The 26,590-nt window shown below is 40.6% G+C and overlaps 1 protein-coding gene across 2 annotated transcripts in view; it reads right to left on the reverse strand.

The window, feature by feature from the left end:
* Tmem135 (transmembrane protein 135) overlaps positions 1-26,590 on the reverse strand; it is a 176,387-nt gene that overhangs the window by 30,293 nt on the left and 119,504 nt on the right. For both annotated transcript variants that reach the window (XM_048435237.3, XM_048435236.3), the window contains one exon: positions 22,168-22,214. In XM_048435237.3, the coding sequence (XP_048291194.3) occupies positions 22,168-22,214 (47 nt within the window). The remainder of the gene's footprint in view (positions 1-22,167; positions 22,215-26,590) is intronic.

The following is a 26,590-nucleotide window of genomic DNA, read 5'->3' on the forward strand; positions in this document are numbered from 1 at the left end:
ATGTAAACAGATCAAGTAATTTTGTAAAAGTAAGCATCTTTAAAGATAACAATTGAAAAGGGGCCAGTCAGTCAAAGAGACACTGTATCTGATGCCTGCCATTCATGGATTCTAGGAAAGGGAAACCAGCTCTCTAGTGAACGGGAAGCAGAGGTGGGAAACGACAGTGAAGGAGCACAGGGAAGCTTCGGGGATGGTGGGAGGTTCTCGCTCAAGTACAGGGAGCTGACAACGAAGAAATGGAGAGCTAAACACATACGCAGTCATACAACCGCAGGAGTAGTCACTGAGCAGAGGATTAGTAACCCTTTAATGAAGACGCATGATTGACAGATGAGCCCCCAGGAGAGAACAAGCCATGAGGATAATGAGAAAACAACTCTGGAAAGGATTCAGCAAGGGAGAAGTGGAGCAGCTTCCCCAAGCGCTGGCTCCTTCTGGGAAGTTCTCCTGGGAAAGACAGCCTGAGGCCGGAGACCAGCAGCAGCTCTACCATGGACACTGGGATGTGTGGGGGGTGACGAGGGGCTGGTTACAGGACCGTGCTTGGGGGTAGCTGGGGGATGACAGGAATGGGTGTCTGGAGGAAGTTTTGTGGAAGCAGCTCTCTTCTTGCAGGCATTTCTTCCTCCTCCTCCTCCTCCTCCTCCTCCTCCTCCTCTACTTCCTGCTTCTCCACCTCCTCCATTTCCTCCTCCTCTGCCTCCTCTACCTCCTTCTTCTAAGATCTACACAACACTCTACTGGTTTCTATAATCAAACCCAAGAGGTAAGATGCCTCATATCTCATGCTGTGCAGTACCTTATAAAGTGGGAGAAGCTGTTGATTTCTGCACAATGTAACATGTAAATCAGTACCATGAACTGGAGACTTTTCCAAAGTTGACAGCACTGAGTTTTTCCAACTTCAAATTATATATATTCGTATATATGTTACATTTTTATAAAATAGCCAATGATTAGAAAGAATCTGCTATACTTTCTAAGACTGAAACTGTAACAGGCCCCAAACTAGATTAAAACAAGTTTTCATGAGTTGGTTTTCTATGTTTGTTTACAGTAGGGGGATTTGAACAGACAGTTCCATACACTTCCCACATGCCTGGAGGGTGCTCTACCACTGAGCTACATCCCCAGCCTGCTTTTTCAATGTTGTTTTTGTCTATTCTTTCTAAGTTGCCCAGGCAAGACTTACACTTATGACCCTACAACCTCAGCCCACTGTTACTGACCATGAGATCACAATACCGACACCACCAAGACTGGCTGAGTAGCATCATTTGAAGTCATAAAACTATCTCTAACAAGACAAAAAAAATTTTAACCACAAACGCAACAAACCACCACACGTGACTTGCCTCAGTAAGGATTGGAGGAATGAGAAGCCAACTAAAACCGTTGGGACCACATATCCAAACGGAGAGCTCAGCACAGCAAAGCCACCGAGAAGGCGTTTCTTAGGTGACAACAGTAGAGCACCCATAGTTCAGAAATGGGAGAGAAAGGAGGCTTTCCTCACTGCAGTCAACCCCTCTAACAGTCGGGATAGTCTTCCGGTTACCATGACTTTCTGGAGGAACAATGGGTTTGCCTGCAGCAGTGCAGACATGTGGCCCAGCTGCAGTGTTGACAGGTTTATCTCCCTGATCCCGTAAATATCCAGCAACCATTTTAGACTTCATAATAAAGTACAGTTAGAATCCAACAAGCTGATTCTTCACTCCAGTCTTACTGTTGGAAATTTAAAAATAAAACAAAAACCTTGCTTCTAACGCTGGGCTTTCCAAGGGAAAATATGAGGAGCACGGACTGAATGGTCCTTCAGATTCCTCACAACTTGGAGCCAGCGAGACGGCGCGGCGAGGGATTCTCTGCCAAACCTGATGTGATGTACTGCGCTCTCTGGGCACACCAGGGCACACACGTGTCCACACACATACATACAGATTTAATAAATAAATGGAAAATAAAAAGCTTCACAAGTTACAAATCTCTGACATAATTTATAACATATTGTTATCCACAAATTCATGGTTCACTCAAACTTGATATGGTCTCAATATGATTTTAAGCCTTAAATTAAATAACTATTATTGAGTATATACAAAATTTGTATATGATGAATTGGAATATTTGATTCCAAGGTGCACTGAAGGTATCATGTTTTCTAAGTAGAATGTTGCATAACTGCCATTCTCCCAATGTAAGTGCACATTTATTACTAGTGAGGGAACTACCGAAATTCAAAATTACAGTTTAAATTTAAGATACCTAACCCAGCTCTGAATTCACCTTTCACAGTACAGCATCGAGAAATGATCTGAGTTCCCAACAGCGAATGTGAAGGGAGCACTGCAATCAGTATTTGTTAAAAAAGACAAGTTTCGACAAAATGTCCTAGCTTCAAATGGTAAAAATATAATACAATATTGTTTATGAAAATGCCTTAAATATACATACTATCCAAGAATTAACAAAAAATGACATTAGAACATTAATGAGCCTGTCCTCTAAAAGCGATTTAAAAGATTTATTTTAGAAGCTAAGAAAAGTTAGGGTGCAGCTCAAAGGGAAAGCATGTGCCTAGCATATAGCACACACTGGCCTCTATGCCTGCCCTCAAGCTGCAGCCGCAGCAGCCACAACAGCCGCAGCAGCTAACTAGATGGTGTGTGTCTGCACATGCTTCCATATGCATATATCCATGAGTTCTAATTACATCTTAATTGTTTCTTCAAAAACCATTCTACCCCATGCCCATCATTTGAATATAAACCACAATGGGGAAGAGAAACAAATCAATAATATATTTATTTCAGCATGCTGCATGACTAGGGGTCTTCTTGGAGCCTGGAAGAAAGGCAACATGGGTTAAAAACTGAAAATCCACACAAGCTTGATTGCTTTTCTACTCTGAGATTCTAACTTGGTAAAAAAAAAAAAAATACACCTACTTTCCAGTAAGTCTGTAGGTGTGGACAGTGTCTGAGGTTTTAGTGTCCTGTCACACAAAAATCCAATACGCAGAGTGATGTGCTCTTACAGACCAGGTGACACCACCTTGGAGCTCCACAGTCTTACAGGCAAAGGCCCTCACTAGCTAGCAAGCTGGGCTCACCCGCCAGTCAAGTGTCTGGTAGACAACAGGCTTTGGCCTCAGGAAGCCTGCAGTGGTTGATAGTTTTAAAAACAGAAGTTTACATTTGACTTTAAGCCATGCCCTATTCTACTTGTACATGGGTAAAAAAGGGGAACCCATGCTTTAGGGGCGAGAGCCCGGGAGGTCAGAAGGAGAATCAAGTGAAAACAGAAAGACAGACACCAGAGAGCACAACAGACAAAAATGATCCTGTGTTTGCTTCCCTGAAATACGATCATCCAAAGTAATAATACTTCGTGTGCATTTTTTTCTAATAAAAAGATTGTAGAGGCCTGAACACAGACACAAACACTTCTTAAATATTATTTCACTCGAACAAGGAGAAACCATTTATTTACCCTAGAAATATAACAGATGTCCCTTAAAGTCCCTGTCCCCCCCGAAACAGGTCTTCTCTGTATAACAGCTCTGACTATCTTAGAATTCACTTTTCAGACTAGGCTGACCTTGAACTTACAAAGATCTACCTGCCTCGGTCTCCTGAGTCCTGGGATTAAAGGTGTGTGCCACTATCCAGCTACTCTCAGAGTTATTTAAAATCTGGAGGCAGGTTCTTCAGATTCTAGTTTCCTTACAAATCAAAATATAAACAATTTGGCCTTCTGAAATGAGGGGCATGGAACTGACGAATACCTGCGCCTGAGCTCCAGAACTCTACACTTGGGGCAGTGAGGACTTTTGGTACGGAGCCTCTAGAGCACAAGGGTGTACTTCCTACACTGTGCTCCTCTAGAGCACAAGGGTGTACTTCCTACACTGTGCTCCTCTAGAGCACAAGGCTGTACTTCCTACACTGTGCTCCTCTAGAGCACAAGGGTGTACTTCCTACACTGTGCTCCTCTAGAGCACAAGGGTGTACTTCCTACACTGTGCTCCTCTAGAGCACAAGGGTGTACTTCCTACACTGTGCTCCTCTAGAGCACAAGGCTGTACTTCCTACACTGTGCTCCTCTAGAGCACAAGGGTGTATTTCCTACACTGTGCTCCTCTAGAGCACAAGGCTGTACTTCCTACACTGTGCTCCTTTCACTAAAAAACAAACAGTGAGGCCGGGTGGTGATTGGGGCACATGTCTTTAGTCCCAGCATTTGGGAGGAAGAGGCAGGTGGATCTCTGTGAGTTCGAGCCTAGCCTGAACTACAGAGCGAGTTCTAGGACTGCAGGAGATATCCAGAGAAACCCTCTCAAATAGCCCCCGTCACTAAAACAATGAAGAAAGAAAGAGAAAAGGGAGAAAGGGAGGAAGAGAAAGAAAGAGGGACAGGGAGGGAGGGAAGGAGGGAGGGAGGGAGGGAGGGAGGGAGGGAGGGAGGGAGAGAGCAAAGAAAGAAGGAAGGGAAAGGAAGGAAGGGAGGCAGGGAGGGAGAAGGAAGGAAGGAAAATGTTATGGTGGGAATGGCTTAATACAGTCTGGGAAGGGAGCCCTTTGGGACCTGAAGAAGCTGAACCATGTCACCAGGGAGGGCAGCCTTGAGGGAAAAGCAAGCAGAAACTGCTCTACACCACATTTGGGAGGATATGACAAATAAGTCTGGCTTTATTCCTGACAGCTGTGGCATAACCCACAGATTTATAATGAAGCTGCTGGCAGAGTAGCCTGTGTTGGCCCTAAGAGAATGTGGGAAATAAACCCAGAGTTGGGGAGAGTTTCACTTTTAGTGCTCAGCAGCTTTCAGAGTTGGACGTCCTGCTGACATTTCTAGCTCAGAAAGCAAAGCCTTTCTCAATCTCCTCCTCACCCCACTTAAAGACTGGTCTGAAAACCACCTTCCCAAAACAGCAAAACACACATTCTGGAGACTCATATCTTGTATCCATATTTGAAGTGCTTATTTAATTTACTTCATTCAAACCATCTCTCTTTACACAATTAATACAAAACTCAAATGTCCAAAGTACACAGTTTGCCAAACAATGGCAGCAAGGTCAGATAAACAGTAAACAGGAAGGAACCAAGCAGACCAGGAGAAAATTACTGATACTCCTTGTTACCTCTGAGATCTTTAATTTTATGTGCAAATATACGTGTCTCTGGATGTCTCTGCACATATATGCATGAGCCCTTAGATGCCAGATGAAGGGGCTGGATCCCTGTGAGCTGGAGTTGCAGGTGGTCATGAGACACCCAGCAGGAGTGAGGAGTGCAGGTGATTGTCACCATTGACCCATCATCTCTCCGGCCCCTAGTTTTGTTGTTGTTAAGATTCACTTATTTTATGGATATGGGTATTGCATCTACATGTAGAATAGGGCATGGATCCTATGTATAGGGCTACATCATAGACAGTAGTGAGCCACCATGTGTGTGCTAGGAATGGAACTCAGGACTTCTGGAAGAGCAGCCAGTGTCTTTACCACTGAGTCATCTCTCCAGCCCCTCTAATTTTAGTTTTGAAAGTCGTTGGAGAAGGGGTCTTGCTGTGCTGTACAGCCTGGTCTCTAATGCACTGGTTGAAGTCTGTCACTCAATCCTCATAAAGCAGAGTGGAAAGATTTTCCTAGCAGACAATTTCAAGCATAAAATACAATGAGATTGTATATAAATCACCTATCAAGACCGCAGCCTAGAATATGGCAGGTATTGAGTCAATATATGTTAAGCTACTTTTTTCTTTTCCCTCAGATCTTGCTTCCTGAAATTTGTAGCATTTTCTTCTTCTCTCTTGGTATTTAGAAATTCTTTTTACTAAATCAATAACTTCAGTTTTTAAAAATGAGTTGCAGTTCTAGGTGATGATTTATGCACAGTGAAACACTCCTTAGCAACGTTGGGCTGTAGCACTGACAATGAACCACAAAGCAAATTTCAACTTCTCACCTTTCCCTTCGCCAGTGAGAAGCATGTTACTCTCCTCTGTTGCTCAGGGATCCCGATCGAGTTCCCAGAGAACCTTGGCTTCAATCCCTTGACAGCTGAGAAGCATACTACTCTGATGCTCAGGGGTCCTGATTTCCCAGGGAACTCAGCACCACTCCCTTGGGTGTCACTCCCTTGACCGCTGAGAAGCATGCAACTCTCTGCTGATGCTCAGAGATCCCGAGTTCCCAGGGAACCTCAGTGTCACAAGGGCAAACAAGCCCTGCTGTGAGTGCACTGTGCTGAGGCTGCAACACTGGGCGGGTCAGATGGGCCGAGTGTGGTTCTTACATTTTAACAATGGGCTTCTCAAAGCACAATTCCATCGTAAGTCAGAGCATCTAGATAAGAGGTTTGTTCTATTATTTTACAACCACAACATTAAAAAGGGTAATGAGTGGCTAAAAGAAAAATATGAATGGATGAAGGGGGGACCTAAAATTGTAAGAAAAACAAACAGCAGAAAGTGCAGTATTCCTGAAGTCAACTGTTACCAAGAATTACATAAAGATCTTTGAACAAAACCAGGTGAAAGGGCTCTGGGTAAAATGGAGAACAGAAGCTCCCTTGGTCCAAGAAGCAGAAGAAAAATCAGCTCAATAAGCAATGTCTACTCTAAGAGATGAGAGGAAACACACACACACACACAGAGAGAGAGAGAGAGAGAGAGAGAGAGAGAGAGAGAGAGAGAGAGAGAGAGAGAGAGAGAGATCTGCACAAAAAAACAACCAGAACCCCCCCACCCCCAAGCCCCGTACTGACTCCTAGCTGCCTGACACAGAGGTGCTGGGACCACCAGGGAGAAACTTCCCACCCCAGCACCAGCTCCAAACAAGAGGCCTGGCTGGGGAAATGCAACCAAGGGCTGAATAGACGTGGGTAGAAAGACAAGGTACTTGGGGTGTGAGGAGGGAGGCTGAACTATGATCCACAAACTGAAGCTGAGATTCTCTATGAGCACCTTGGAAGCAATACTCCAAGAAGGAAGAGCTCTGTAACTGTCTGGCAAGAAAACGGGGTGGGTGAACGGGGGTGGTGGGGGGGTGGTGGAAGGTATCTAGTAACGAAGAAGCAGCAGCTGAACTCACACAGGTGAAAGCCTGATTTGTAACTATATAGACAATACGAAAGTGGACACAGAGAGATCCAGAACCCTGGCAAAATAAACATTGCCTGCTGAACTGGTACACAATAACACAGACACGACCTCATAAGAACCTCAGACCAACCCCAACTGGTGGTAGGCTGGCTACCCGCCCCCCACGACATGTGGGACAATAATGGGTGGGCATTTCCCTCAAAGCACCATCCACGGTGAAAGGGTGAAGGCTGGAAACCCAAGGGAGAGCTGACACCTGCTGGCAGCTGAGTGGGTTGAATCCAGGGGGTAGTGCACACCAGCATATCCGGTTTAACAGGTTTGAACTGGGGCCCAGAAGCCACGCTCCCCTTCCATCTCAGTTTGCTGAATAAACCAGAGCGAGGGTACTGACTGGTGGTGTGGTTTCTAAAACTCTATCTCACATTTATTTCACTTTAAGTCAAAAATTTCACTCTAGCATAAATCCTCTTAATAATTCTCCCTCATTTATATATTACTTTATTAGGGTTTATGACTGCTCTGTATGTTTTGAGACCCATCTTATTAAATAATCCATTACTCCACACATAATCCATACACCTTCTAATTCCCACCACATATCCGCCCTATCCCCCATTCTGCCCTCTTCTTAACTCTAACTCTCGATAGCTTTAAGCATGTAAAAACTCTGTTGATTCTATCAACACCCCAACTTTACCCACCCATCTACTTTCCTCTTCATTCTTTCCTCGGTTGATAGTGATCTTGCTAACCATTGCCCACGTCCGCACTGTCCCTTCACCCAATAGTTACTGGATTACCGGGTGTCATCTCTGCACACCGGGCCCAGCAGCAGCTCTTCCGCAGCTGACCGCCCACACTCCTGCCCGAACCCCCCGTCAGTCCACAGGGAAAGGACAACTCAGCCCTCCAGTCTCATCCCACATGACACTACGGATCCCTCAACTGAAGAATGGAGCTACCATTAAAAACAAAAGCCTTCCCACGATGAGCTAAGCCCACGGGTACCAGTTCCAGCGCGGAAGTGCAAGAACCACGAGAAAGGGGAAACAGTGTCTCCTCTATGGAAAATAGCGACCCCACAGGAACAGATTCCAATGGCAGCGACTTGAACGGAAGTCCACACAGAAAATTAAAAAGAATCATCATGAGAAAATCCAGTAAGAACAAAGGGGACACAAACCCCTGAATGATTCAAAGGGAACACAAATAAACCGCTAAATGAATAAGGAAGTCAGTTTAGGATATGAGGGGGGAATATCAATCAAAACGCTGAAAAAATATAACAAATCAAAGTTTTAAATATAAAAAATAAATCTAAAATTGTGTAAGAACAAGGACAGAGTAAAACGAAGCTTCTTATTAGACCTCAAATTCTCATAAAAATAAACCACACACATATTCATATACTACATGTATCAGAAACTGTTTTGAAGGCAAGCATAACTCCAATGTTTCCAACAATATTAAACATCTGTCCTCAGCACATGAAGCAGCAATGTTATCATCTCTGAGCTACAAAGAAGCCCTTTGCCTGCAGGAATAAAATAATCTGCTCTCTGCTTGACAGAATTTTACTAGCCATGCATAGGGAAGGAGGGTGGGGAAGGTGAAATTATTGCCCTTTGCAGACAGAAAACTTTCTACTTGGAACAGAGATACGTCTGACTCATCAAGAGCATATGGAGGTTTAAGATCCTTAACTATAAACAGTAGGGTCCAGGCCTGGGTGGTCTGTGTTATGTCCAATAATATATAAATTGGCTTATCCTCAAAGTAAATATTTCCATTTTATTATTATGAGTCATGAAAATATTCAGTCTGTTAAAAAACAGAAACATTTTCAATCCAATCTCTTAGCAAAAGGTCTGTATTTTCAATTGATATTTGAGGACTCATTAAATGCATGAAGAGGTAAGTGACTTTACTGGCATCTTACAGGACATCTAAATGAAGAAGGAAAGTGCCCAATGGGACGGAAACTGAGTCGATGAAGATCGCTGTCATTTTCTACACACTGGTTACTAACAAGCATAAGGAATGGGATGAAATGAGAAACGCCACAGGTGCCCCTCCTTGTCTCAGACGATCTGGGTACACTATACAAGTCACCTGATGGTATTTCTAGATTGGTTATGCATTTCATTTTCTTCAACTACTATATCACAATGGCAGCTGATGGTTAGATGTGTTTGAAAAATATTTAAATATTTTATTAAAGATGTTATTTATTTTCTGGAGATCTTCAGGGGAAGGGAAGAAGAATAAACTATTCATGTGGTATATGATAAAATGGCTCTCAAAGCATCCAAATTATTCTCAATGAATGAAAAAGAAATCCAAAATTCTTCAAGGATGATGGGAACTTGGTCTGACTCAGAATTCTCTCCATACCTGCTTAATGAATTTGACAGATGATATTTAAAAGCCGTAAGAGCTACATCACCAGAATGTGGAGATGCAGAGAATATTGTGGGCAGACATGCAGGATGGAAAGTCATGGCTCCTGGCTGGATTTCTCACTACTGGATTGCTAAATGAGCATTAAATATTATTTGCTCTGCTCTAATTTCTCCCTTCCAAAAGAACTAGCCTCAGTGTGAAATATTCTCTCAATGAAAAGTATATGAATATTAAGAAATGCTTTAGCTGCCTGGCTGCTTCCCAGGAAGCACATATGGGCACAGATGTGTGCTCATATCCCACTCATCCAGTTCTAACAGCTATTGCTGATGCCAAAAATATTCTTCTAGACAAGTAAATGGTACTTGTTATCCTACCATATCTAGGAGGCAAAAATTTTAATCATACACATTAAGTAATTCTGTAGTATTGGTAATACAGGAATTCTAACAGATTTTACCAACTTACAATTGTAACATTTATTTTACTAGAATAGAATGGATAGAGAATAGTTATATTATTAATACTGTAGAAGACAACATTTAGTTTGACTTGACATCTACACATTGTGCTACAAGAACTAAATATATTTACTTGAATCTAAATAAAATTCAATTCCAGAAGTAAACAAAGTTTTTAAGAAAATATATTTTAAAGAGAAAGAATTTATGCTGTTTAAAATTATTCTAGTTACAATATGAAAAACAGGGGAATATGAGAGTTTTCCTTCTTCCCCATTGTAAGACATTACTTATTTGCAGAAATCAACACAAAATACAGAGAACTTTTTATGTGTCACAAAATTTACAACTTAAAAGTATAATTTAAACACAGCTGATTTCTTTACAAAACAAGAGGCTCATTTCCTACTGTGAGTAAACATGTCCCCTTCAGAGACATCTTAAAAGACAGTGCTTTGAGCTGGTGTTGTCATCCCTGCTTCTGCTCATTGTGCACAACTCCGATACTTAGTGTGCCATTAAAATAGCACAGTGGCAATAAGAATGTCCTTTTGAGACAAGGTCTCATACTGTAGTGCAGGCAAGCCTTCAACTCATTACATTATAATGAGCCCAAATTAGCCCTGAACTCATGGTGTGCCTTCTGCCTCCAGGTCTTGGGTGCTAGAATTACAGGAGTGTGCACCAATATAGCTAGAATCTTATATCTTTCTTCCATCTTATAGGGAAAATTTGTTTAATAAACTATCGTTTTATATGCTAATCAAAGCATGCTTAACTATTTTGGAATGACAAGTTCTGATGGCAGATGTTCTCATACATAGTATAACATCCAATCCTCCTTCTCTCTCCTCTGTATTTGTGTGTGTGTGTGTGTGTGTGTGTGTGTGTGTGTGTGTGACACATGAGTGTGTGCTGGTGCACCAAGAGGCTAGAGCTCCACTGTATCCCCTCAGGTGCTGTCAGGCTCAAGTTTTGGACACAGGCTCTCTCTCAGTCTGGCAGTCACCACTCAGGCCCCACTGGCTTTTGTTTGGATGGCGGTTGTCATCGCCAGTGTCTCAGCTCTGTCACTAAATGTAGACACTCTGTCATTAGGAGAGAATTCAATAATGCATCTAAACTCTCTTTACCTAGATTAGGATAAAACTACGGGATTTCTTTAATGTCTGCTGCAATTGTAGCTGACTGCTACCTCCAACCTCAATGACGACAGGGAGCTGTAAACAAGAAAGCACTCTGTCTTCACATGGGATACAGTGGGAAACAAGATTTACCTATGAATATATTCTGTCAATGACTCAGAATTATCAGATGAACATGGCACAGGCAGTATACTGACTGGTTTGTTAGAGGCTAACCTTTATTTAGAGGAATCACTCAATAAAAACAGTTTCTGTGATATTCAATGTGCAAAGTGTATATGCACAAATATGAATGGGATGACCATACTGGTGAGTAAGGAAAGAGGAAACTCAGGCTGACGCTCTTCTCTCCCCTCCCCCACCGAAAGCCTTGTGTGCATGGCAATCAGCATGAACAGCAAGAGGAAAACCAGGCTCACGTTAGAAGTTAAGGCTATAGAGATTAAATACCCCAAGGTTAGACATCGAGTAGACTGCATTTCTAACAACTATTTGGATTATACTATAACTACAATGATTAAAATTAAATTTATCGATTACTACTTATTAGGCAATGTTCATTAGGTCCTAGCTATAACTACAGGTTCTAAAAATAACTTTCTTTAAACACACTTGATGTGGGATTTCCCTCTGTATGCTGTGAATATCATTGGTTAATAGAGGAACTGCTTTGGGCCTATAGCAGAGCTATAGGGGAACAGAACTTGGTGGGAAAAACTAAACTGAATGCTGAGAAGAAGGAGGCAGAGTCAGAGAGAAGACATGTACCCCGCCAGAGACAGTCGCTGATTTGAATCTTGCCAGTAAGCCACAGTCACATGGCGATACACAGATTACTAGAAATGGGTTAAATTAAGATGTAAGAGTTAGCCAATAGGAAGTTAGAGCTAATGGGCCAAGCAGTGATCTAATAAATACAGTTTTTGTGTGATTATTTTGGGGCTAAGTGGTCGGGAACCAACAAGTGGCCTCCTTACTACACACACTGAGGAGATGAAACAATGAGAAGGTAAGTAACTTGCACAAGATCCTAGAGGAGGGATTATTCACATCCAGGCAGCAGCCTCACATTTCTGCCTTGCTAGTCACATCCAGGAGACCACACTACCAGAAGCCTTGTACTCCACCTCAGGGAGTTTAGGGCTGGGGAGAAGGCACAGCTGTTGAGAAAGAATGCTGGCTACTTTTACAGAAGTCCTGAATTTATTCCCCAGCACCCACATCAAGAGACTCAAAAACAGTCTAGAACTATAGCTCCCTGGGATCTGACACCCTCTTTGGGCCTTTGAAGGCACCCACATATGTCTGCATATTATTATGCAGAGACATACCAAAACACATAAATTAAAATAAAGGATTTTTTTAAATAAAAAAGTAGATTTTTGTTTTGTTTTATTTAAACAGGGCCACAACTATTTGGTTTTTTGTTTGTTTGGTTTGGTTTGATTCTTTTGCTGTTGTTACAAATGAACAGGAGAAGAGAGTTGGGGAATGTCATTTTAAGATGTGTTGCTTTTGTTTATGCTGCATTTGTTTAACTCTGTGATGTTGTGATTCTTTGCCTGGCTAAAACACCTGATGGTCTAATAAGGAGCTGAGTGGCCAATAGCGGGGCAGGAGCAGGGACAGACAGGGCGGGCAGGCAGAGAGAATAAATAGGAGAAACAAGGAAGAAGAGAAGCAAGAGAACAAGGTGAGAGACGCATCAGGGGACAGCCACCCAGCTACACAGGAAGCCACAGAGAAAAAAGTAAAGAAAAGTACACAGAAATAGAGAAAGATAAAAGCCCAGAGGCAAAAGGTAGTCGGGATAATTTAAGTTCAGAAAAGCTGGCCAGAAACAAACTAAGGATGGGCATTCATGACTAAGAATAAGCCTTTGTATGTGATTTATTTGGGAGCTGGTTGGTGCCTCCTCCCTCCCGAAAAGTCAAAAGAGTAAAACATCCCACAACACAGGAGAGGGCAGATGCATGCAGACTGCAAGGAGGGAGGCAGGTCTAGTTTGGGCAATGGAGCTGAGCACTGACAGTGGAGAGGTGACTATGTGGACAATTCAAAGGCCATTTAATATGTCACCTGATTTCTACCTGGGAGAGTGGCATCCATGAACTGGCTGAAGAAAAGCAAACAGTTGTGGAAAGACTAGAATCACTGAACTAGAGATGCTAAGTCCAACTGGTGAAACGTCAGTCTAAGGAGCCATCAAACAACCATGTCACAAGATTATATATGGCTTTGAAAGTTAGGAGACCAAGACAAAGTAGGGATCATTAATATACAATGGTAATTAAATGCTCAGAAATGTGTAAGATTACCAAAAGACAGCATCAACACTGAAAAACAGTGAGGTCCAAAAACAGAATCCAATGCACATACATAAAGGATGACGCAAGAACTAAGACAATGAAGAGGCACTGGAGGAAGGAACAGAGGAAGAAAGGAATCAAGACTGAATCATTTCAGAAAAACTAAGGGAAAGGTTTACAAGAAAAGGAGGCAAAATTCCCTAGGTAGCTGAAAATCCTTGTCAGAAAGAATAGTAAATAACAATTAGATGCAGAGGCAGGCTGTTTCTGAGGATCTTAGAGAGAAATTCCAGAGGTTCCTGGGGTGGAAATCAGATTACAGTGGCTCCCAAGAATGACAAAAGGCAAATATGAACAACTAATTTGGAAAATCTGGATGTTGAGAGACAGAAAAACAAAAAGGGGGTGTCTGAAAAGAATGGGAAAAGAAATGGTTCTCTCTACTCGCCCCTCTCACTTTCCTTTCCACATAGCCACGCCTCTGACCACTGTTTCTTGAGGCTCCTGGTCCCTCTACAGAACATCTTCAGCACCAGCCTCCCGATCTTTTAGGAGTAAATTATCATTATGATTAGATGATCTTTAGGGGCTTTTAAATACCACTTATGAATGAAGCAACTACCACACTCCCTAGTGGAGACATCTGCAGTGAGCATCAGATTTATCCTAGGATCACGCCACTGTTTCATGATACTACATATCACATGTCATGTAATTTATGTACAAATATTTTCCCTTTCAACTATCAAAGCACAAGCTAAAAATATTTCCTGGGTAAAATCAATTTTGTGTGATCGGTACCATAAAAAATGTGAAAGAAAAAGAAAAAAGTCACAAAAAGAAACATAATCCATCTGAGAAAATACCAACGCATCCAAACTCCAATTAGGTACCCCAAGTAAATAAGGGGACTGAGTACAACTGTTTCACTGAGAAGGGGCATTAGCCTCTCACCATTCCTTTTCCAGAGAGACACTAATATATGCAGCTACTAGATCCTGGTCCCCTCCTTACATAGAACAGGCAAGTTTCCAGCATGCCTAAATGGAATCTCTAGGTCAGTGCCTCTAGTTTTAAGCAGCACATGCATACAAAAGGAATACGCTGACATACTCCCTTCATGTTGTGTGAGGGTTTAGAACAGTGGAAGGCACTGGTTTAGTCAGTGGAACAATGAAGAGAACAGACTCAGGTTGGAGGGAACAAGACTGATACCATGCTTTGTTTAAAGCAGTGCAATCCTTGGCACATTCCACAAACTCTCAAATTTCAATATCCTCACTGTGTGACAGTAAAATTCAGCACCTACGCTTTAAGCTGTGGTAAAGTTTAAACCTGGAACATTTACAAAGCAGCTAGCACAGACCCTTGCGTGCAATAAGCACTCAGTAAATATTATCTAGCTGATATAACTGTTTGTTATCAAAATTATAGCATTCAAGGTCTTTCTCAACCATAAAAAAGGTACTCGGCTCCACTGAAGTCCCAGGAGGGCAGACTAACACTATGTACAATTTAAACCACAGAGGGATACATTAGCGTATGATTCTTTTGAAGATGATAAAAGATTTGCAGATTCATCACTTGCTTAACTGTTTCAAAAAGAATTGAAAACTTCTTTCATTTCACTTACATGACCAGAAAGTAAGCTTTGGGCATCATTTTGAGGAAAACTATTACAAACTTAACAAAAGTACAAATAGGTCCTTATTGGGGCTTCTAGCACTTTTACATTAATAAGCACTCTCAATAAACTCAGGCACAGAATCAAAGTATGGATGCTGCAAGTGTAAAGCCGACTCATCCTACAGATGGGGTGTCAGGTCCTCCCACAGGGGAGACTGAGAGGAAGAGAGGGGGAAGGAGGTGCTGGGGAAAGACATGCTAAATCAAACAAAAGGACTGACAGCAGGAGCAGAGAACAGAAGGAGATGGGAGCGTCAGAAACAGGACTGGATCAAGAGCTCAAGGTCAGAGGCGCACACTCAGAAGTGACTATCCGCAGTGACAGACAGTCAACCGCGGGACTTGTGCTGGAAGAGGGTTCTTTTTCCTGGAACAGAACTCTCTTCCGGTGGAAGTGAAGAGAACGGTAGCTGCCTGATTCATGACTGAACAAGAAAAACTAAGTGAGGGCAAGCAGAGCGGAAGCAGAGTCCCAGCAGAAAAAGGGCTCAAGGAGGACGGCAGCGGCCGGTGCAAAACAACACAGTTCAGTCTCCAGTCGATCTCTTTCATGACCACAGCTGTTAGAAATTCCAGCTTCTTATGGGAAAGTTTCCTATTTCAGCCACCATTTATTAGTTCTGTGACAATTTGATATGGGAGATAAGAATGTAGAACCGTACTCTACAGTAACCATTCTTTCGGGAGTTCTAGTCCAGAGCTTTACAAAGCAACATGCCACCGCGCTTTATAAAGCTGTCTGAAGATCCAGCCAGTTACTTTTCAACAAAGTGAACTTTCATACAGAACAAACAAAAAGCTATGTGTCTGGAAAGCTGATATACAGGACACTTAACAAACATTAACCTACCATAGAACTGGAAGACTGAATAACAACTGACTATTAGTGAGCTTAAACCTAGATCCACAGTGTACAGATGAGCCAGAGTTCTTTAATTCTTTTAAAAAGCTACTTTTTTTTTTACCATTTAATTATTTAGTGTGCGTGCTTGTGGGGGACAGAGGACAACTTTTGGACATCATGTTTCTCTTTTCCCATGTAGGTCCCAGGAACTGAATTCAGGACATCGGACTCGGTGACAAGTTCCTTTACCTGCTGAGCCACCTCACTGGACACACAGTTACTATTGATAAATCCATGTGGAAACAGGCATATATATTCTATTAAACTATCAGCTTCTGATAAAAACTGGAAATATCACAAATGTATGCCAATCTAGCTTTTTCTGTAAAAGCATACCATGAATAACAGATAAGGCAAGAGTAACATAAATTTACTTCAGTTCTGAACGCTTCCATGTCACTTCTGTCACCCTAAAATGACATGGCAGATAATATTAGGCGTTACCATGCATCACTGGCTTTTTTCCTGTGATTAACCAGCAAATACAGATGTTTCATCTAAACACCTTACCAGGAAGTTTACCAATAATAATCAACTGTGAAAGCAAGCAATTCGAGGGGCGTGTTTAACACCTGGGAGCAAACAGAACTCAGGATGGCACTGTGCTTCCAATAAGGGAGCCCAAGCTTCCATGAGCCGTCACAGAAACCAAACATTAGTTCAACTGTTTTCTGTCACCTAATCATCAGCATCAGTCTTATCTGATCTGTGACTGAGCCCCAGACCACTGAAGATTCCATATATACATGTCACAACCAAAGCACATGGAGCAGCTGGGACCCAGATCTCCTGAGCTTCCCCTCACAGGAAAACCCAAAGCTGCATTCTTCTCCCTTTATTTGCATTTTCAGAAGACAGAGAGATCTGGAAGCAGCCACCACTTCATCATCAAGGCGTGAGCAGTACCAAGAGGTGCTGGGGTGGACAAAGGTAAAACCAGAAGGAAACTCATATCTTCTTTCTTCCGGGAGGAAGGGCAGAAGGCTGAAGTTCAGAACTTAAAAGCATCTTCCACTTCGACTAGATCATCTCACGAGGAAACACCTCCCTGAATCAGTGACTTGGGCACACTCCAGAAAAACAGTCTGTATTGAAACTGACCATGGTAGTGGACAGGAGCGATGGTTTGGTGGGTAAGGGTGCCTGTCTCCAAACTCAACAACCGGAATTTGATAACAGAACCCACATGGTGAGGAGAGAACCAACTGGTGCAAGCTGTCCTCACACCTTGGCTTTCTCTACATGGGCATTTCTACATTTCCCAACACGGACCTGGGACACGAACAAACGCACTCACTCTCTCTGTCTCTGTCTGTCTGTTTCTCTCCCTTCCTCTCTCCCTCCCTCTTTCTCTCTCTCCCCCTCAATAAATAAATATAAGTAAAACATAATTATGGTAGAAAATATTCATTGCTTTCACTTTCAGCTGGATTTGGGTACAGGCAGTACAAGCCCAGTCACTGAACATATAGAGAATTAAAAATGTATCTCCAAACATATATATTCATATGAAGTTTTACAGGTATATGAGAAAAAATTAAAACATTTGTATTTTGTTGTGCAATTACTATACAGTGTGGGGCATGCCGTTAGTGTAATTTTTCTATGCTTTTCCATTCATTTCAAATTTTATAAATGGCAAGTAGCTTGGCTGCTTTTTACTGGACTCTTCCCCGATGAACAGACACGGCAGACACCCTGCTGCTCAGGACAGCCAGCATCAGCACGTGCTGCCGTTGATGAAACGTGACACGAGCTCCCTGTAACACCAGCTATCAAACGATGGTTTGTTTCCCAGGACTGAGTGTGCATAGGCAGGTATGGCGCGAAGACAGGGAAGGGGGAAACTGTGTAGTTACACTCTCAAGAAATAAGAAAATTATTTTAAAAATTAACAAAATACATAGATCCTCACCATTTTTTTTTTTTCCTGGAGAGTTACCACATGATCCCTCCCATGACCTGCCACACTCTCCTTTTCAAATTGCTTTCTGTTTTGCTGTAAGGAACCTCTCCAAAATGAAATTAACAACTTGGAGAACATTCTAGCCTAAAGAAAGAACTTTTAACCTCTAAAGGTTACCAATTTTCAAGTGGGTTTTTTATGTTTTTAAGTGACGGTTTTAAAAAACCGAATCTGATATTTAAATGAACTTATGCTGTCTGGCTGGCTGTCTGGATAGATGATAGATAGATGATAGATTAGACAGACAGACAGATATATAATATACATACATACATACATACACACATACACTGTGTCTTTATATGGATAAGATTATTTACAACCTGTGTACTGTAGCACAATCCTACACAATCCATGGATTAAGTGCTATGAAGTCCAAGCTTTAACAAGCTGCATGCCTAAGCAAACTCCTGAACTCAATGGCCCCACAGAGGCATGCAGGAAGAATATCCAGCTAGTATTCATCAACTTGTGACCAAGTTACGTTACTCTGTGACATCATGTTTAACTAAAGAAATGACAGTGTTTACTTGCTCTTAAAGAGTAGCAGTCTTCTTTATACACAGATGCCTGAAGATGAAAACGAAGGCAAGAAATTCACAGGTAAGCATTGCTCTTGCTTTTATTTCTGTAAACAGGATCGAGTGCTAGATGCTTCACTTTGTGCTTTTTGTTGATTCTCTCTTTCATGTTCCAACTAAAAGAAAACGTTTTCCCACACAGCTATAAAAACATCCTGATCCTAAATCTGGTATAGTGATTCATGCCTGTAACCATTACAGTGAGGAGGCTGACACAGGAGAGTGGCTCTGAGTTTGCGGCCTACTTAAGCTATGCAGGGCACTCCAGGCCATTTCAGACTACAGAGGAGACACAGCCAGAACAAAGTGGTGTATGTGGTGATGCCTTTGTTTTCAAATACGTCTACTGCTTTACACACGAATATATGCCTGAACATGAGCAGTGTGTGGGATACATGAGAAAACACTTGTGTCCGTTCCTCCTCATTACTTCTGCTCAGCCAGCGTCGAGAGCAGCAGACTGGGCCCTCAGGCACAGCTATGACAAATGTTCATACTGATGAGGCAGTGGAACACAGGAATCAGGACTCAGGAATGCCCGTTGGTACATTGGAAGAGCATCCTTCCAAAGCATCGTCAAAATATGCTCCTACATCTTTGCATTTGCATTTTCACTGGAATCCACAGCAGACAGGATCAATAGGATCCAGATGCCTGCATAAGTCAGGCAGCAGGATTACAAAAAGAAGAACAAAACTACAACTACCAATTATTACTTTTCCTCAATCCAGACATCTAAAGCACTCCAGAATTCCATTTTAACATAAGTCTATGGAAAATCCCAACCACCATATATAAGATAATGGATATAAAAAAGCATTTAAAAACCTACTAAGAGTCATGTGAAGGTGAAGTATTTCATTCAGCATTTAGACAAGCATAGTTTTTAATACCAAAATCATTGTTCTTGTTTTTAAAATAAATTCACACATCAGAGATATGGACTCCATCAAAAAAATTATGAAATTATTGTCTCAAGTTCTTTCTTTAAAAAGAAAAATCACATGAGTACATTTTATCTTTATTGAAATGGATCTCAGTTTCCCCTTTCCAATTTAGACAACAGAATAAAAACACAATGATTCACTGGCACACAAATGTTCCTTTATCCTCTTGCCAAAAGACATTAGCGATTAAAAGGAGACCTGAGGACAATATCATTTTATATTTAATTATCCAATTTTATGCAATTAGCTTTAAAATACTAACAATAAATTGAATAAATATGCCCACAAATACCTGTGTTTATATTAAAATGCCATTGGACTTGCCAAATGCCGTGTAAAATTACTATTCATTCCAAGCACAAGCCAGAGAACAGAAAGGCACAGACATTGTTTTGTTTGGTTGCAGTGCTTTCTAAAGGGCTATATTTTTACCATTCAGCAATCCCCTTGTTGGGTTATCCAAACGTACTTCTGCCAAGAACACTACAAATTCAGTGACAGTACTTCTTTGGGGAGAAAAATAGCCCCCCTTCCTCAGAAAATTGAAAGTGTTTATCTTGGCCCTCAAACCTTGTATTGAGCCTTCTGGAAAATATGCTAAACCGCTGTTTTTAACTCAGACATTTGTAACCGAAGCAAGAACAGTTCTCCAGCTCTGCACTCAAACACATATCTATAGTGGATTTCCCCCTACACCAAAATCCTAGGCTGATGGCAGCACTGCTCAAAATATAATTTCCTACGGCCAGGAAACAATCTGGGTATTTATCCATGTATTCAATACGAAACTTGCTGTTAAACCTCAAAGATTTCTTAAGGCTGAGAAATGCTAAACATTAAGCATACTTGTTACCCTTAACTGTCACTTTGGGAAGGATTGTTTCCTTTTATGACCTGTTAAGATTTTCACAAGAATAAAATTTACATCACACTGTACTTTACTCCCATGCATGACAACAGAGATTGTTTTCCTAACGCTGCAACATTTTGGAATTTATTTTCCTGATAATCACGCTACATCATCAGGCTAATCAGAACACAGGGTTTAAAAGACAAGACTTTGATTTTTTTTCTTACAGTGGTACCCTAATATCTATGACATAATTATAGTTTGAAGAAACTGATTAAATGAACTGTCCATGATTTCTAATTCAGCCCACCAAATTAGAACTATCAGAACACAAGAAACAGTGTGCTACAAAGTAGAACAGCAGATCAAATAAAGCATGAATCAAAAAATTTAAAAATCAGGCTGGATGTGTGAATCAGTGTTTAGAGTAGTGACCCTGTAGTCCCAAGGCTCTAGGCTCAATCACAGCAGAAAAACCAAAGGAACAAAAAGAAGAAAAAGGAAAGGAGAAAGGACACATTTCCCAAATGTCATCAGAAAGCTCTGATACTCTCTACCACTACTATCTGATAGAAAATCCCATGCAGCTCACTATCAGTTCTCTGAAGAGAAGTGCTATCATGCGGCTTGATGACTTCGTCTCTATCCGCTAGCCTGGTAACAGCAGCAGCAACATTTTCTATTCTCATAGAAAATTTTTGAAAAGCAAAAACAATTACCATATTAGCTTTATCAAATATTTACTAGGATGTTCTGGCAAGAAATCCCTACTTTAAATTACTGGTATGGCTTAATTTATTAGAAAATGAAAAATCTATCTATCAAAGACATCTTAAAGTATGCCACTGCCTATGTCAAATAAGTACAAAAGTTAAAAGACTAGACATTCTGAAAAGTCAATAAAGAATTATCTGAAGGAGTGCCATAAGAGGGTTATGAATAATAATTTATTAGTATGACTGAAAGTGAAGACTAAGAAGGAGTGGATTCCCCCAATGAAGAATCATTTTCTCTCCCTCTCCCCAAAGTTGGGGGTCACTCTATTTAGCACTGGCTGGTGCGGGAGAATTGTCTGTATTCTGTCAATCATGTTTTAAATAAACACCGATTGGCCAGGCAGAAAGTATAGGCGGGTCAACCAGACAGGAAGTAGAGGTAGGGCGAAGAGACCAGGAGTATTCTAGGAAGAAGGAAGCCAATTCCTCCCATTCCTGCTCAGACCACCGAGAAGCAAAATGTAATCTGCCCGGCTGAGAAAGGTACTGAGCCATGTGACTAACGTAGATAAGAACAATGGGTTAATATAAGCTACAAGAATTATCAAGAAGCCTGAGCTAATGGGCCAATCCGTTTTATAACTTATGGAGATATCTGTGTGATTTTCTTTGAGACTTGCTGGCTGTGGGGTACCGGGCGGGACAGAAACCCCAACAAGTAGGCCCCTTCATGTTACAACTGGCTGTCGTGGAACTCAGTGAGGACCAGGCTGGCTTTGGACTCGCAAAGACCCTCCTGCCTGTCTCCTTACTGCAGGGATTAAAAGTGTACATAGGAAGGTGGCAGACACTCTTTGCCATTCACATGTGAAACAACCTAACACTCTTCCCAGAACCCTGTTTCTCCTCTTCCTGTTTTCTAACAAAGAAGCAGGATTTACCTCTTAAACTCTTGGGGTTGGGTGGGCAGGATTCTATGCCATTTACTGGAAATAATGACTTGGGGAATACTTTGGAATTATAGTTGGAAGGAATTTTATACTATTTTGATATTAAAATAAATTGGTGAACAGACCATACCTGAAAAAGAACATGTACATGGCCGCTGTGATGCAGAACAAAAGGACCTGCAACGAGGAGGAAAAGAATTATTTGCAAAAGGTACTGACATCATCACTGCTGTGACTGATAAAAGCAAAACATCCACTATTAAATCTCAGGCCTGGTCCAATGAAAGGGCACAGAGGCTACCATCCCATTACAGTGTATCTCACCATTCTGTAATATACTTACCAAAGACACTGCATTAAGTACCACTTCTCAAATACGCCGCATCAAGGCAGTAATGAACTTGGAAGTATATGTAAACATACTATAAATATATATATATATGTAGAATATGTATATATATATATATAAAAAAATCATCACTCAGTATCTATGAAAGACCGATTTAAAAATAATCCAGCCAATTAGCCCACATATACCCAAACCCATAAATGATCAAATCTCTCATATAAAATGGCATGGTATCTGTATATGAATTATACACATTTGCTCACATTTTATATCATTTCCAGATTACCTATAAAAGACAGTAAAACATGAATATTCAATCTATACAGCTGCTAGACAGTTTTGTTTAGGGATTATTAAGGAAAGTGTTACATATGTTCAATGGAGTTAACAAATTTTATGAATATTTCAACTAGCAGTTGTATGGAAAGAGGAACCAGTGATAAGGTCATCAGCTCAGCTGTATACACAAACCTCATAGCAAACGTATATACACAGAGACTCATACAGACTGGATGGGTGGCAAAGGTTCCAACCACAAACACCTTTACAACTTGCCTATTAGAACCCAGACTTTCAAACCGTGGGTCAAGACTACATTATATTATGTGAGGTAACTGACCAAGAAGGCGATAGTAAAAGCTTCCTGAATGTGTAACCACCAATATTTAATTCTAAATTAAATATACTTTAAATCCAAGATGTTTCTGGCAGGACTTGGCCAGGTTAACTCTGAAAAAAGTCTTCTAATATTATCCTATCCTCATACACGTAAAACTCAAATCAGTATATTTCTCTTACATTGTGTAAAGTGTCTAACTTTGAAAATTCCTCTTGAGTTCTGAACTTCAGTTTCCTAATACTCATTCAATGAATTTTGTCTTAGGATTAGAATTAAATTTTCAATAAATTCTAAAATGATCCCAAACACACTTTCTGCCGTTTTACTATGCATTTATACAAAACAAACGATCATAGCTGAGGGTTATAAAAATCAAAATACTGATTAACTGAAAATTTTGATATGCTCTATGCCCTACAATATTAAAAATTCAGTCAAAATTTAATTTTTTGTATAAAAATAAGCAAGTCTATCTATAAGTATACAAACTTTCTTTTGTCTTTAGTAAAGGTACAAGTTCTACACATACCCAAGACTGTTCTTAAATATATTTCTTTATAATTTCCAATCAGTAAACATTTGACTTATGTTCCTATATTATAAATGAACCTATAGAAAGCTTTCTGCAAACATTTCTCAGGAGAAAGGTACTCACAAGTAGAAAAGTCTAAGATGCTCTGAAAAACTAACCAGAATGAAGACAGGAGCTCTCACAGACAAACAGGCAGATACACACATACAACTACATATAAAACATACATATACACACGACTACACATAGATGCATATACACATACACAAACATATGCAAGTACATATACATAAACTCATACATATACACATGTATACACACATACACACAGATACATGTACACAAGGGAACACATGTACATACTCCACACACATACTCACTGAGTCAACATATATCTGTTGAGCACATTATCAAGACAATCTGATTTACTGAAATATAATGAAAGGTTCAACTAGCAGGCATTACTAATTAATACAAAAGCTTATAAAATATAATCACCTTTTGTGGCATACAGAATAACTACCAAAAAAAAAAGTAGCAAGCATAAGAACACACAATAAACCTAGATTGAAGAACTTTCCCTCATTAGCAATCAAACTAAAACATGAGATAGTGTATGCACATAATCTGAAGCCAAGTTGTAGTTATGGTAACAAAAAGAATCTCTCTAACATTACTATTAAATCACAGGGAAATGGTAAAATGCAATCTTATGTTGACAACCAGTGTTGCAAATTAAGCACAAGAATTGTCAATGGCTTCATTCTCAGGCAAATACCAAGTGAATGATTATCCAGCTGTAAAAAGCTGACTAAGAGAAGACAAAAATGAAATGGTGAAGCAGTGTTTCGTTATTCCAAACAGAAAGAATCTCTAGTTAACATGAAGAAAATGTAACAACTTAGCTATTACAAAGCAAACAAGTCAAGTTTACTATACTAGCCTTGAATTAACAAGAATTATAAATAAAGCCTGAAGAAATACATAAACACACCATCCCAAAGAAGATAAGTATCAAATGAAACTAAGCAAACAGAAGCATATGTATCTATATAAAGTTCAAACGCAGTCAGAAAATGTGCTTCAGTTGAAAACACACATACTCTCTCCCTCTCCTTCTAGCCTACAAAATCCCTCTTCCTTCTCCAAATCTTCCCACTGACCTGACATTTATCCTGACTAAAATATTTAAAGCTGACTACACACAGACTTCAGAAACATGAAGCATGTGGAATAATTTTAGCCACTGACTGTGCAATTATAAATCAACATCCTGGTACTGGAAAAGTGGCACAGCTGTTAAGAGCATTCCCTGCTCTTTGCAGAGGACCAGGGTTCTGTTCCCAGCATATGGGAGGTCACAAACCTCTGCAGCTCCAGTTCTTGGGGATCTGATGCCCCCTCCTGGCCTTCATGAACATCAGGAATGCATGTGGTACATACACATATATGTTGGTTAACATACACAGAAAATAAAAATAAGAAAATCAAAGTACAAGTAAAGTTTTATTGGCTATTATTTGCTAGTCAATACCCAGATAAGAAAATTCAAATTTTATTTCCCTATTATTCTGTATCTTTGGACAATCATAGCTTTCCTAGATCATCAGCATTTGCTCCATGCCCTGAATCAGTCAATGTCCTCCTGAAGCACAATTAATAAATGCTCAGGAAACTGATACTGGGGTTCAGGCTGATGACACGAAAAGCAAAGCAGCCAACCACTGGCTCTTACCTCGACCTCTGTGACAGAGAGCTGTCTCCTCCCGTCTCATAATCCTCTCTAGTTCCGGAATTAAAGGTGTGCACCACTACCACCTGGTTTCTATGGCAAACTAGTGTGGCTATTGCAATTAAAGATGTGTGTTATTGCAGCCTGGGTCTATAAGGCTGGACAGTGTGTTTTACTTTTCTGATCCTCAGGCAAGTTTTATTTATTAAAACACAAGTGAAATGCCACTACACCTCCTGATAGATTCTAGTCCAGCAGAATGGTCCCATAAAGTGTCCCTACCTTCTCCAACTTTACAGAAGAAATTATCTAGACTCTCTCTCACTTGCTCTTCTCTTGTCCTCTCTCCCTCTCTCATAACTAGATTTTATCCCAATAAATTAAAACTACTCATAATGACCATCCGAAAATAATTTTTCTTCCAAATAATATAGGTGAAACTCTGGAACTCAAGCTTAGGAGTTAGACATACCTAGCTTTGAATGTGTTTTGTGAGATGAGATATTTCCTACGATTTTCCAAGGCGATCTATAACTAAGAATAGTATCTCACTTAGGTTAACAGGGAGAACCAATAAGAAGATGCTTGTAAAAGTGCTAGGCGTTCCGTAAACTGCTAATATTGGCCCTCACAAAAGTGAGCTCTGTATAAAATCTAAGACCAGAAACATCAGTGTATTAAAAAAACAAAGAAGAAGCTTTTTTTAAGCAATTGGAAGCATTTAAATCTCCAACAACTGAAGGTTACTTTTTTATATGGCAAAGAATCTAAACACAAAAATAAATCTAAAAGATTTTTAAATACAGCTGATTGACTCTATAAATATTTATTGAGTACCTGCTATGTTACAGACACTTACTTAGAATGTGCAATGGCGAGCAGACCAGAAAGTATCTACTCTCAGGAAACAAACCTTAGGTTACATGAGGAAGGGCACCGGGAAATGTCAGGCTGTTTGTACAGAGTGCTCACGGGAGTCAAGTATTGTCAGATGAGGCAATGAAGAAGAGACAGGGACATGCCACAGGAATAAACCGAGCCCTGGAAAGACCCTGAATATTTAAAAAAAAAAAAACTGTGATCCTAACATAAATATCCCTAACTTCCTGCTAACCAAATGTGTTAAAGAAAGGATTTTATTTTTAGTTGGTGGTTAGTCAGCTTTTCATCACCTTGATAAACTACCTGTAACAAACAACCCAAAGAGTTAAAAAAGCAAATGTTCACTGTGCCTTTATTTTAAAGATCTGGAGTCCACAGTCGTTCGTCTCTGGCACTTCCTTTGGGTCTTTATGCTACAAGAACATTTGATCAGCTCCTT

This window comes from Myodes glareolus, chromosome 24 (assembly GCF_982192425.1).
Source record: "Myodes glareolus chromosome 24, mMyoGla1.1, whole genome shotgun sequence".
NCBI classification, from domain to species: domain Eukaryota; kingdom Metazoa; phylum Chordata; class Mammalia; order Rodentia; family Cricetidae; genus Myodes; species Myodes glareolus.